The following is a 12,849-nucleotide window of genomic DNA, read 5'->3' as shown; positions in this document are numbered from 1 at the left end:
AGCTACGCTGGCTTCTTGCTGCATGGAGCTGAGACGCACCATCCATGGGGCACAGCTCAATCCCTGCCAGCCTTTTTCATGACTGTCTCTCAGCCCAGCTGCTGCCAGCACTGTCCTTGCAGAGTGAAGCCCTCCAGCAGCTTCCCTGGGTTTTCCCGCCCGGTCATGCCAGCCAGCTCCATCATCCTTTTGTGTTGTGCTGCCCTTTGTGTGGCTTCCAGAAGGGAAAACCCCTGAAAAGAGGACATCTTTAAAAGGAGGCTGCAGTGTGTCTGTGGCTTTAGCCCCCCACCCCACAGCTGTAGGATCCTAGCTGTGGTTAGGGATGGGAAACGCACCCCTCTGTCTGGTGGCACTGCTGAGGACTTTGCATGAATCACCAGGGGACAGAACTTTTCCCAGGCTGGTCAGGGAGCATCCTTGTAGGTGTCCCAGTCCCTGGGAGGTGCAAGGGGGTGTCACTGTATGGCTCTGTCTATGGGTGTCTTGTCACTGGGGCTGCTCCTAAGACCTGCTTTGTAAGGCGGGAATAGTGTGTTGTACCCTTGGGTACCAACACCCTCATTCCCAGCTGAGCCACTTTGGGGTTTGGGCAGCCCTACGTCCCCATCAGACACCCTAGTCCTCGTGCTGCCCTGCTGGCCACCCCTGCAGAGGCTGCTGATGGCTGCCCATGGACTGGAGCCTGTTCATCTGCTGGGACCCCCATGGGAATGTGGGGCAGGGCAAGGGGCAATGGCCTCTCCCAGGGGTGTGTGGGCCCTGGTTGCTGCCCTAACAGAGTTCTCCATATCCTGTCCCCTCCAGAGCTCTGCAGACTGCACTGCGGTTGGGAGGAGGCTGAAGAGTGGGCTGCGCCTCAAATCGTGAGTGTCCTGGCAGCCCCATGGGATGGACATGAGGGCTCAGGGTGCCTGCTCACCCCAGTACCCTGCAGCCCAATGGGAGGTTCAGGATGGGTCGAGTCCTCTTCCCTGCCCTGGCCCAGGTATCTCTCCTCTTGGACACCACAGACTGGGGGGGGAGGGTTTCTTCCCCTGGGATGTAGGAAAGTGGGTTCAACCTCCAGCAAAGGTACAGGGGACCTGGAGAGGGATCCACATTCCCAGGAACATGAACAACCCAGGGCTGCGTGCTCTTCAGTCCAACACCAATCTTCTCTCCTCACTCCCAGGCGACATCTCCGGACCAGCCTCCGGAGGGGCACCAGGTCTCCCACAGTGCCCTGGGCCACCACCACTGTCAGCCATGCTCTGCTGGGCAACTTTGAGGTAACAGCGCCCATCTGCTGGGGGGAGGTGGGTCCTGGGGGCTCCACACAGGGCTAGCAATGGGTGTGAGAGGCTGAACCTGATGGGAGCCCTGGTGTGGGGCCAGGCTGATTGTCCCCAAAAGGCCTGCTGTGCAGTGGCAACCACACAGCCACCAGCAGCATGACTCAGCCAGCAGATCCTTGGGTGGAACCTGCTCAGATGGCTGCTGTGAGGCTGAGCCGAGGTACTCTCACTGCTTCTCCCTGTTAGATGGTTGGTGTTATGTCACCAGTTCAGGGTGTGTCTGTCTCAGAGCGAGGTCTCTGGGCACATGAGGGCAAGAGGTCACTTGGGTGCAGTGAAGATGGGGATGACTTCACATGGAGCATTGAGGCAGGGGGTGGGGCTGGCGTTTGAGGTTCCCTAATGCTTCCTTCCCCTCTCAGGAGTCCATCCTGAAAGGGCGCTTTGCACCATCGGGGAGGATCGAGGGCTTCACAGCAGAGATCGGTGCCAGTGGCTCGTACTGTCCCCAGCATGTCACCCTGCCCGTCGATGTCACCTACTTCGACATCTCTGAACACAGCGCGCCCTCGCCTTTCCTGGTACATGGATGTGGGGGAGGGGGGCTGTACCCCGGCACCCTGGGGCAGCCCCTCGCTGTAGAGGGTGGCTCAAGCAACCACCTGCTTGTGGAGGTGGCTGGCTGTGCCAGGAGCAATCTTTAACCCAAAAAGCCAAACGGGAAACAAGGGGGAACATACACAGGCCCAGCTGCTTCATGGTTGTTGTTGTCATCACCTCTCTTGTCACCACCTCTCTGTTGCTGCTCCTGGTTTGGAGAGGAACTGAGCTGGGGGTCTTCTTGCTGACTTGTGCCAGGTGTTCCCAGCAAGGGAGTCTCAGGCCCATGCTTGTTCCCAGCTGGGCTCTCCCTCCGCTTTCTCCCTCTCTCACATGCTGTTTATTTTGCCCCAGGGAGTGATTGACTTGGAGGCCTTGGGAAAGAAGGGTTACAGTGTCCCCAAAGCTGGAACCATCCAAGTGGTGAGTCTTTCCCTGGCCTGCAGTAGCAGTGTGGGGGTGGGGCTGGGTGGGCTCTGGTTGCCCTGCTGGGGTGGGCATGCTCCATTATGTTGTTAGGCAGGGCAGCAGCTGGAAGGCTTGTCTTCTGCAGAGGGGGTTACATGGCCGCCAAGACACCACAGCAGAGGGGAGTACAGGGTACCTGGGATGTTGGCAGGGAGACAAGGTGATGGGAGAATCAGGGGAAGGAGAGGTTGGTGAGGTTTTTGGCAGGAAAGTGCATATGTGCAGTGGGAATGGGATGTGATGCAAGGGGAGCAGACCTGTGAAGGTGGATGTAAAGGACTGACCTGTGACACTCAGGCTAAGCCCTCTGGGACTGGTGTGAGGCTTTCTGGATCCTTTGACCAGCAGCTTCTGCTCCCAGATGCCCCATCTCTGCTCTGCATTCTTCCCAGTCTCACTCCCTACCCCTCTGCCCCCAGACCTTATTTAACCCCAACAAGACTGTGGTGAAGATGTTCTTGGTGACGTATGACTTCCAGGACATGCCAGCCAACCACATGACCTTCCTACGCCATCGCATCTTCCTGGTGCCCGTGGGGGAGGAGGAGGGGTCCACGGTGGCCCCCAGTGACCCACTGGGCACCAGCCCACCCCGCAGGGTCCTCTGCTACCTGATGCATCTAAGGTAAAGCATGCCAGGAGGGATGGGCACCTGCCCCCAAGACCACCCCTGTGCTCCTCTCCAACCTGTCCCAAGCCTGCAAGACTGGAGGAGGGACTGGGGAGGAGCAGGGACCAGCTGCTCCTTGACCAGGGTCCAAAGTAGTCAAGGGGGTTGTGCCCTCACTGAGAATGCCCTGCCCTTGCCTGGGAGCCTGAGGTCCCTCTGCCTTGCTCGTCTCCACACAGGTTTCACAGTTCCAAGTCGGGGAAGATCTACCTTCATGACGACATTCGGCTGCTTTTCTCCCGCAAGTCGATCGAAGTGGATTCGGGGATCCCCTATGAACTGAAGTCCTTCACAGAGATGCCCAGGCACCCCTGCTACTCACCCCGGGCCTGACCTTCTTCACCCCCCACCCCCCAGGGCCACTGGGGGAGCCTCCAGCCCAGCACTTAGGGGAGAGATGAGTCAAGGGCCAGCAAGCACTGCTTTGAGATATCACCCACCCTCCTGACCAGCACGGACACCACGCTCTGCAGCAGGGCTGGGATCACCCAGGGGGCTTGACCAAGAGGGGCAGGGGCTGAGGAGCAGTCCTGGCACTCCAGTGACATGCCCAAGCCTTCTGCTGGAACTGCTCCCAGCTTGGAGACTGGGCTGTGGCTGAGGTGGGTGGGTGGGGAGTGAAGAGTTGGACTGGGGCTATGGGTAAGACTACCCACACTAGTCCCGGGTCTGGGAGCAGAAAATGTGGAAGAGTTTGTATTTATTAGTATTTATTGTTACTGGGAGTGCAGAGGAGGCTCGTGCAGAGGATCAGAGGTTCCGTGCTTGTTCTTCCCCCCAGCCCTGCCTGCACCAGGCTGCCTGTGTTGGGGCAGGGCTGTGGGGACTGTGAGGGTGACTCGGGACAGGGACACCTCAGCCCATGGAAGGGAGAGTGACCCACTGCTCACCAGGGTGCAGCTCCCAGGCCAGGGCTGTGTTAAACACCCTGTGACAGGCTGAGCCTTGCTGGCAGCAGCTACGCAGGGCCAGCCCAACTCAAAGCAACTTGGGGAGGCCTGCGCTTATCTTCTGAGTCTTTTAGGGCAAGCCAAACCCCAAGAGGCCTGTGGCTGTCAAGGAAGTGGCCACTGCCAGGTTCCTGAAGGTAAGAGACACAGCTGTCACGTGGATGGGGACCTGGGGCTCTTTGCAGGAATATGGGGATAGCCCTCTGGGCAAGAGCCTCCAGAGCACGTGTGCTGTGGATCTGAGAAGATTGCCAAAAAAAAAAAAAAGGAACCTTGCACTGTCAGCGGGTGGGGGGTGAATCCTATGAAGGAGGCAGCTTTGGGCAGGGGTCTGCTGGCAGCGTGGTCAGGGGCTGGAGGATGGGCAGGAGCCCCAGCTTAGTTCCCTGGGAAACAGGGAAGCAACAGAGGACATCAAACTCCAGGAGCTGGGCTGGATCCTCAGGAGCAGGACTGGGGGGAATCCAGAGAGGGGCAGGGCTGAGGGTAAAACAAGCTTGCACATCCCGTGTCTGTATCACCCCTCTGCCCTCTGAGCGTCTCGGCAAGGCTCCCCCTGCCAGCCCAGGCTGTAGGGAGCCTCAGCCCCTCTGTCAGAGGGAACAAGAGGGTGACAGGCCCGACCCCATCAACTCCCAGCCGTGGGGCCGAGACCCCAGTGCCGGGGCCTCGGTGTGGGCATGGGCCAGGACTGGGGGGTGTGTGGGGCCGAGGTCCTGCTCTCCCCTGCCCGAGGGCGGCCAAGGGGCTCCGGCCCTGCTGCACTGAGAGGTGGAGGCCTGAACTCGTCCATACACTCACACCGGGGGCCTGAATCCCCCAAACCGTGGATCTGAACCCCCCCAAACACCGGGGGCCGCTCCCCCCACTGCCCTGAGCAGCGGGTCCTGGGGGCCGCCATGACACCGGAGTCCCCTCGCCCCCAGGTCACCGGGGCTGCCCCTATCGCCGTGGCCGTGCGGGCTCGCGAAGGCCGTGCCGGTACTTTTCGTGTTCCTTTTTAATTTAATAAACGTCCGTTTGGAGCTCCACAAGGAGCCCGGGGCTGCCGCTCCCGAGCGGGCCGGTGCAGAATCGCGGCGCGGGCGGGAGGGCGGAACCGGGGGCGGCGGCCGAAGGAGCCGGAGGGACCTATCGGGGTGGCGCACCCGGAAGCAGCGCGGCCGCAGGGGCCTTCCGGGAGTGAGGGAGCGGCGCCGGCGCCGAGCGGGGCGGGCGGAGGGGGCGATGCTGTCGCGGGCGGGGATCCGGGCCCGGCCCGGCCTCGGGCTGCTGCAGGTGCGGGGAGTCCAGGGAGAGGGGCGGGCGGGGGGGGGGGAACGGGGAGAGCTCAGGGGGTGCCCACGTGCGGGAGGTCCGGGATAGCGGGTGCTGGAGGGGCCCGGAGAAGGGGACTGGGCTGGGGGCTGGGATAAGGGGGGTGGTGTTGGGGGCCTGGGAGGTGCTGGGGGGGGACTGGGCAGGGATAGGGTCAAGGGGTGTGGGGGGGAGGCAGAGGGTGGATAGGCGGGGGGGGTCGGAGGTGGGGGTTCAGTGGGGTGGGGGTTTCTCGGGTCCGAGGAAGAGGTGAGGGGGACTTGGGCAGGGATGGGGGTACGGGACGGGGGTTAGAGGGGGCCGTGGACAAATGGGTGTCGGGGAATTGAGGAGATTGGGGGTATCTGTGGCGTTGGGGCTCCGGGAAGGTGCCGGGGTGGTGGTGAGGAGCTGAGCAGGAATAGGGCTGTGGGGGCACGGCGGGTGAAAAGGATAAATGGGTATGGGGGGACTGAGGGGGAGTCGGTGTGGTGGTGTTTGAGGTCCGGTGAAGGGCTGGCGGTGTGGGGGCTTGGTGGGGGAGAGCTGGGCAGGGATGGGGGAAGGGGTGCGGCGGAGTGTGCAGTGGACAGACGGGTATGGGGGATTGAGCAGGGGCAGTGGGGGGCAGTGGGATGGTCTTGGGAGTCTGGGGAGAGCCGGACAGGGATAGAGGTGAAGGGCAGGGCAGTGGTGTAGAGGACAGACAGGTATAGGGAGACTGAAAAGGGTGGTCAGTGGGGAGTGTTCGGGGCTGGGGAAGGGCTGAGGTGGGGCAGGGGGATGGACAGGGATAGAGAGAAAGGAGGTGAGGGGGATGGTGCAGTGGACAAATGGGCAGGGGGGCAACTGAGGAGGTGGGGGTTCAGTGGGATGGTGGTGTTGAGGGTTTGGGGAACACCGTGTATGCGGAGGAGCTGGGCAGAGACCGAAGTGTGAGGAGGAGAGGTGCAGAGGACAAGTGGGAGTACAAGGGGGACTGAGAGGGAGGGGTCAGTTGGGGCGTGTTGGGGGTCTGGGGAAGTGCTGGGGTGGTGGTGGTGACCTGGGCAGGGATTGGGGTACAGGGGGGTTGCAGAGGAGGCTGTGGACGAATGGGTATGGGGGGGGCCAGTGGGGGGTGACTGAGCGTGGGAGTGGTGAGGTGGATTTTTGTAGGAGAATTGGATGTGTGGAGCTGTAGAGGTGTGAGCTGGGTTGGGATGTGGGAAGGTCGAGGGAAACTGTGTGAGTGAGAGTCTGGAGAGGAGGGTGGGGGAATGCCTGGACAAAACAGGTCTTTGTGGGGAGCCCAGGAGGCAGTCGAGCTGCAGAAGGACAGGTTGTTAAAAAAAGGGGTGGCCTGGGACTAAGGTGAGTGAGAGAGCTGGGGGGAGTGGGCCTGAACAGGTCATAGGGACTGAGTGGGGAAGAAAACACCCACATGCACATGCCTCATTGTCCTTACGGTGGCAGGGAGGCTTTGTTCCCTCCTCCAGGGTGGATGTAAGAGGAGTGGAGATGTGCAGAAAGCTCTGGCATGGGAGTGAGCCCCCCTGCACCAGTGGAGAAGACTGTCCCTGGGGCCCAGGCCTCATCCCTGTGGGAACACCCTTACAGCATGGGCTTGTTTGGGGCATTGTTTCCTGCCCTGGTCTCCTGGTTGTGAGCCCAGATGGGGTAACAGGTGTGGAGCTGGGCTCTGAGGTGCCAGCAGCTGGCCTCAAACCTGTTCCATCTCCTCCCCCAGCACTCCCAGCAGCTGAAGCGTGCGGCACGGCTGGCCCCAGCTCCGTGCCGCTGGAACTCCGGGCTGCCCGTGAACATCGGGGTGCTCTTTGTGCCGCAGCAGGAGGCCTGGGTGGTGGAGAGGATGGGCAAGTTCCACCGAATCCTCGAGCCTGTAAGGAGCAGCTTTTCTCCCCTTCTGGATTCAGCAGGTTCCTAAAGCTGTAGCGAGGCGCGTCCTTTGCACGAGGATCCGAGGGGTGGTGGGCTTAGTTTCCCAGGCTGAAATCCTTTTGGCTGCCTGTGGATTAATTTTTCTTGGTGGGGTTCAAAGCACTGAGTAACCAAAATGCCCTGTGTGTAAACCGTGTTTGCAGTGTGCGGCATGGGCTTTTGTTGCACAACTCTGTCTAGTCTGGCTATCAGCCATCTAATCCTATCCTTTTCCCAGGGTTTGAACTTTCTCATCCCTCTCCTGGATCGGATTCGTTATGTCCAAAGTCTCAAAGAAATCGTCATTAACGTCCCAGAGCAGTCAGCTGTCACACTGGGTGAGGAACAACTTCTGTGTCCTGCCCCCTTCCTTCCTCTGCATCTGGGGTGAGCAAGGGACGATATGGGGATGAGTGGAATTGTCCCAAGCTCCTGCACTCAGCTCTGTCCCTTGGTACCCAGGCTTGGCCATAAAATCACAGAATGGTTTGGGTTAGAAAGGACCTTAAAGTTCATCTTGTTCCAACCCCTTACCATGGGTAGGGACACCTTCCACTAGGCTGGGTTGCTCACAGCCCCATCCAGCGTGACCTTGAACACTTCCCAGGATGGGGCAGCCACAGCTTCTCTGGGCAACTTGTGCCAGTGCCTCACCACCCTCACAGGAAAGAATTTGTTTCTGACATCTACTCTAAGCCTGCCCTCCATCAGCTTAAGGCCATTCCCCCTTGTCCTGTCCCTCCATGCCCATTTGAAAAGTCCCTCTTAGCTCTCTTTAGGTACTGGTGCTGTGAGTGGGGGCACCTCAGGAGGTCCCATGTGCTCTCTCTGGGATGCAGCTCCCCCTTCTTGCTGAGTTGAATGCACCTGGCCAGAAATACATTTTTCAGGTGCTTTCCTTTATTGAACCACAAAAGAAATTTCTGTTTCTGTAAAAAAAACATTTTAGAACAGGTTAATGGATGTAATGATAATTGACAGCTCTGTTACAGTTCTAGTTTTAAGTGGTTTGTTTTAGTTTTTTCCTCCTTAAGTCTTTATTTATGAGAGCCACAGTGTGAAATGCTTGATTTTCTATCTGGAAAACTGGGACCTGTTGTGTATTAAAACATCACAGTGTTTTCTAGGGAACATAAGGTCCTTTTCACGAAGCCTTTAGATAAGAAGATCTATTTCAGCCAATCCTCCTCTGTGCCATGCTGCTATGCCAGCATGGAAAGGGACGACCCGCCCAGCTGTGCTTTGGAAGAGGGGGTTTCCATGTTTTGTTTTTTATTGCTTCAGTAAACGGGGCTGTTGTTCTTTCCCAACAGATAATGTCACCTTACAGATCGATGGTGTGCTCTACTTGCGGGTTATGGACCCCTACAAGGTACAATCCCTGCCCCTTGGGCAGCTTTTCCTGGCTCTGCCCACTCCCTGCTCCCCAAAATGTGTGTTCCAGCCTCTGTGCCCTGCCCAGCAGGTGGGCTGGATACTCTGACTCCTCCCAAGGCTCCAGACTCCACATTATCAGCAGGAGTGTCTGGCAGGTTTCTTGCTTTAGTGCTGTGTTTGTCTCTTGTGCCTTGTTCACGGTCCCTCTTGGCACCCCTATCCACTCTGTTTTGTGCTTCTGCTCTTCAGGCCAGCTATGGGGTGGAAGATCCTGAGTATGCAGTGACCCAGCTGGCCCAGACCACCATGAGATCTGAACTTGGCAAACTCTCCCTCGACAGAGTCTTTCGGGTGAGCTGGGGAGGTGAATCATGGAGCTGCCAGTGTCTCTCAAAACCCCAGGACAGCCTGCATGGCCAGGCTGATGTGCTTAAAAGCAAAATGCCCTTTGCTTAGAGGGCTTATGGTTTCTGTTTCAGTTGACCTATTGGTGAATCCTTGGAGATGGGTCTTGTTTCGGTTGTTTTTGTAACAGGAGCTATTTTTTGCCCTGCCCTGGGTTATTTGGAAGGGGTGATGGGTGGCACGTGCCCAGACCCAGCTGGTCCAGCCGTGTTTCTCTTGAGTCACTGACTCTTTGCTCAGCCCCAGTGATGAATATCCCTGACCTGGGTCATGGGGTGCTGTAATCCTTGTACTGCATTTGCTTGGAAGAAACTGGAATTGTTGACATTCTGTTGTATCCAGATGTATGCCAGATGTTGTATCCCAGCAGCTTCAGTGTGGGGCACTGCTCTCCCTAGGAGGTGGTGACCCCTTCAAGAGCTGCAGGAAGCACCTGACCCTGCCCGAAACCTGTGGAGATGGGTTTTTCTGGCAGACCTTGGCTTGTGAGGGAGGTGTCTGTTTTCCTCCTGACACCTCTCTTGTGCTCAGCACCTCTTCTCTGCTCTCTGCTGTTTCTTTTGTGCCTCCCAGGAGCGGGAGTCCCTCAATGCCAGCATCGTGGATGCCATCAACCAGGCTTCAGACTGCTGGGGTATCCGGTGTCTGCGCTATGAGATAAAGGACATCCATGTGCCCCCACGCGTGAAGGAATCCATGCAGATGCAGGTGAGGCTCTCTGGGAGGGAGGTCTGGAACAAGAGGGAAGCCTCCTCTTCCTCACTGCATCACAGAGTCACAGAATCAGTGAGGTTGGAAAAGACTTCAGATCAAGTCCAACCTGTGACCAAACAGTACCTTGTCAACCAGACCATAGCACCAAAGTGCCATCTCCAGTCTTTGCTTAAAAACCTCCGTGAACAGCATCTCTACCACCTCTCTGGTAGCCCGTTCCAATGTCTAATCACCCTTTCTGAGATTAAATTCTTCCTAATATCCAACCTAAACCTCCCCTGGTGTTGCTTAAGACTATGTCCTGTCATCCTGTTGCTGATTGCCTGGGAGCAGCCCCCATGTGACTACAACCTCCTTTCAGGTAGTTGCAGGGAGTGCTAAGGTCACCCGAGTCTCCTCTTGTCCAGAGTAAACAACCCAGCTCTCTCAGGGGCTCCTCATCAGTCTTGTGCTCCAGATCCTTCCCCAGCTCCATTGCCCTACTCTGGATGCTCCAGCACCTCAAATATCCCTCTTGAATTGAGGTGCCCAGAACCTGACGCAGGACTTGAGGCATGACCTCACCAGTGCTGAGTACAAGGGGAGGATCACCTCCCTCGTCCTGCTGGCCACACTATTGTTGATACAGGCTATGGTTCATTATTGTTACCTGTGCAGAGTGGGCAGCACCCCCCCCTTACCTCAGGAGGGCACTTTGGCTGCAGACATAAAGCTACTGAATAAATATATCCTGTCATAATTTTTGTGGTGGTGACCCCTGCCTGCTACGTACACACCATGCCAGCTCCCTTTAAAATCCCTACTGGGCTCTGTGGGGAAGCAAATCCCAGAGCTGAAGGTCTCCCCTTGAGAAAAACTGGACACCAGATCTCTGGGCTGGAAGGGGAGGAGGGGGAAGCAGCTGTCCATGTAGGTGTGGACAGGGCTGGGAGGGGTTGCATGGCGTGAGGAGCAGAACCAGCCTTTGCCAGGACCACACAGTGTTCTGTAGCTGCATTCTCATGCTTTGTAAGCCATGCTTCCCCCAGCAGGACAGAGGAGCATGTCCCTGCCCCACAAATGGGATTTCCCCAGCACAGCCATGGCAGGCTGGTGTCTGAGCTGTGCTTGCAGGTGGAGGCAGAGCGACGGAAGCGGGCAACAGTGCTGGAGTCAGAGGGGACAAGGGAGTCAGCTATCAACGTGGCTGAAGGCCAGAAGCAGGCCCAGATCTTGGCATCAGAAGCTGAGAAGGCTGAACAAATCAACAAAGCTGCTGGTAATGCCTTGGGCTAGAACATGTGGGGATCTGTAGCCCTTTGGACTGAGGGGTGGTGCTGCTGGGGAGAGACTGCATCACTGTGGGCCAGGCTTCCTCAGCCACTCTGATCCTTCCCTGCTGGGGCCTCAGGCTGAGCGCCAGCTCATGTTGCTGCCCCGCCCCAGCTGCCGGCAGCAGCAGGAGGCGTGTGCCAGTGTTGCTGTTGGGGAAGAGACAGCCATGCATGCATGAAATTGTCCTGATTCGCTCCCTGAAATGGTCAGGATTCAGTCCTTGTAAGTGCTTTGTCGTGATTCTGATGTGCGCCCTGCTGTGGTTTGTTGCAGGAGAAGCCAATGCCATGCTGGTCAAGGCCAAGGCCAAGGCAGAGGCAATTCAGCTCCTGGCAGCTGCTCTGGCCCAGCAGGTGAGTGATGGCTGCTTGGAGCAGCCACTGCTTTGGTACTGGCGCTGGGGGAGGTAAAACCGTGGGTGAGGTGGCACCTGGCTTTCTCCTGGACACTCCCTGGCACCTTCAGCAGCAGCAGGGAGTGAAGATCTTTGGTGGGCTGGGGATACAGGCAGGGATGAGCTGTTGGTGGCATGTGACCTGTCTCTCTGTTCCCAGCACGGCAACGCTGCTGCCTCCCTGTCGGTGGCAGAGCAGTACGTGAACGCTTTCTCCAAGATTGCCAAAGACTCCAACACTGTCCTGCTGCCCGCCAACACTGGCGATGTCACCAACATGGTCGCACAGGTCAGTGTAGTCCCCTGTGTCCTGGGCTGCATCCAGAGCCCCGTGGGCAGCAGGGGAAGGAGGGAATTCTGCCCCTCTGCTCCGCTCTGCTGAGACCCACCTGGAGCACTGCATCCAGCTCTGGGGTCCCAGCACAGCAGGGACAGGGACCTGCTGGAGCAAGCCCAGAGGAGGCCACCAAGACGATTAAGGGATAGAACACCTCTCCTACAGGGAAAGGCTGAGAGAATTGGGGTTGTTCAACCTGGAGAAGTGAAGGCTTTAGAGAGATGTTGTAGCACCCTCCAGTACCTAAAATGGGCTTACAAGGAAGATGGAGAGATTTTACAAGGGCATGTAATGATAGGATGAGAAGGAATGGCTTTAAACTGAAGAGTAGGTTGAGATTAGATATCAGAAAGAAATTCTTTCCTGTGAGGGTGGTGAGGCACTCAAACAGGTTGCCCAGAGAAGCTGTGGATGCCCCATCCTGGGAAGTGTTCAAGGCCAGGTTGAATGGGGCTGTGAGCAACCTGGTCTGGTGCGGGATGTCCCTGCCCGTGGCATGGGGGTTAGAAAAAAAGGATCTTTAAGGTCCTTTCTAACCCAAGCCATTCTTGCTCTCACCCAAGTGAGTCTTGCTCTGGGGAGGTGAAGAGGGCCCCGTACTGGGGCCTGGCCTTCTCCTCTCCTCCCCTCCCTGGGACTGTCTCATTCCTTCCAGGCCCTGGGGATATACACCACACTGACCAAGCCACAAGCTGTGAAGACCCAAGACGAGATGCCCCAAACCCATGAGGACTCCCAATCTCCTGCTGCGGAGGTGCTGAAGGCAGAACAGGGCAGCTCCAGCTAACAGGGCTGGAAGGATCCCACACCCTCTCCTGAGGCCTGCTGGCAGTCCTGTTCTGCTGTGGGCAGTCGCTCTTCTTCCCTTAGTCCCTATTTTGTATTGGATTTAAATCATGTAATAAATGGTAACAGTGCTGCTGCAGCATGTTCCCTCGTGCTTGGGTGCCTGACCCCAGCGTTCCATGCTGAAGGGGGACCATCCCTCCTCAGCAGGCTCCTGCTGGGATCTCCCAGGGACATGCAGTGACATGCAAGAGTGGCAAATTGGATACTCTGAAAAAATTCTTCTGTGAGGCTGGTGAGCCACTGGCACAGGTTGCCCTGGGAGGTTGTGGGGCTCTGAG

The 12,849-nt window shown here is 57.8% G+C and overlaps 2 protein-coding genes across 9 annotated transcripts in view; both read left to right on the top strand.

The window, feature by feature from the left end:
- The window catches only part of ATOSB (atos homolog B), a 38,759-nt gene extending 33,774 nt beyond the window's left edge, over nt 1-4,985 (top strand). For all 8 annotated transcript variants that reach the window (XM_069002090.1, XM_069002092.1, XM_069002087.1 and 5 more), the window contains 6 exons: nt 808-866; nt 1,175-1,271; nt 1,700-1,858; nt 2,232-2,300; nt 2,765-2,970; nt 3,195-4,985. In XM_069002090.1, coding sequence (XP_068858191.1) covers nt 808-866; nt 1,175-1,271; nt 1,700-1,858; nt 2,232-2,300; nt 2,765-2,970; nt 3,195-3,348 — 744 coding nt within the window. In that variant the 3' untranslated portion in view covers nt 3,349-4,985. The remainder of the gene's footprint in view (nt 1-807; nt 867-1,174; nt 1,272-1,699; nt 1,859-2,231; nt 2,301-2,764; nt 2,971-3,194) is intronic.
- Nucleotides 4,986-5,137: 152 nt separating this feature from the next.
- STOML2 (stomatin like 2) lies at nt 5,138-12,647 on the top strand. The gene is made up of 10 exons (XM_069000829.1): nt 5,138-5,243; nt 6,991-7,143; nt 7,420-7,519; nt 8,495-8,553; nt 8,808-8,909; nt 9,537-9,671; nt 10,791-10,935; nt 11,265-11,344; nt 11,546-11,674; nt 12,378-12,647. The coding sequence occupies exons 1-10, from the start codon at nt 5,193-5,195 to the stop codon at nt 12,507-12,509; spliced, it is 1,086 nt and encodes a 361-aa protein (XP_068856930.1). The 5' UTR covers nt 5,138-5,192; the 3' UTR covers nt 12,510-12,647.
- Nucleotides 12,648-12,849: the final 202 nt, after the last annotated feature.

Source organism: Aphelocoma coerulescens (assembly GCF_041296385.1).
Source record: "Aphelocoma coerulescens isolate FSJ_1873_10779 chromosome Z unlocalized genomic scaffold, UR_Acoe_1.0 ChrZ, whole genome shotgun sequence".
In the NCBI taxonomy this organism is placed as follows: domain Eukaryota; kingdom Metazoa; phylum Chordata; class Aves; order Passeriformes; family Corvidae; genus Aphelocoma; species Aphelocoma coerulescens.
Note: the sequence above shows the minus strand (reverse complement) of the source record. Positions and strands in the feature narration are given on the sequence as shown.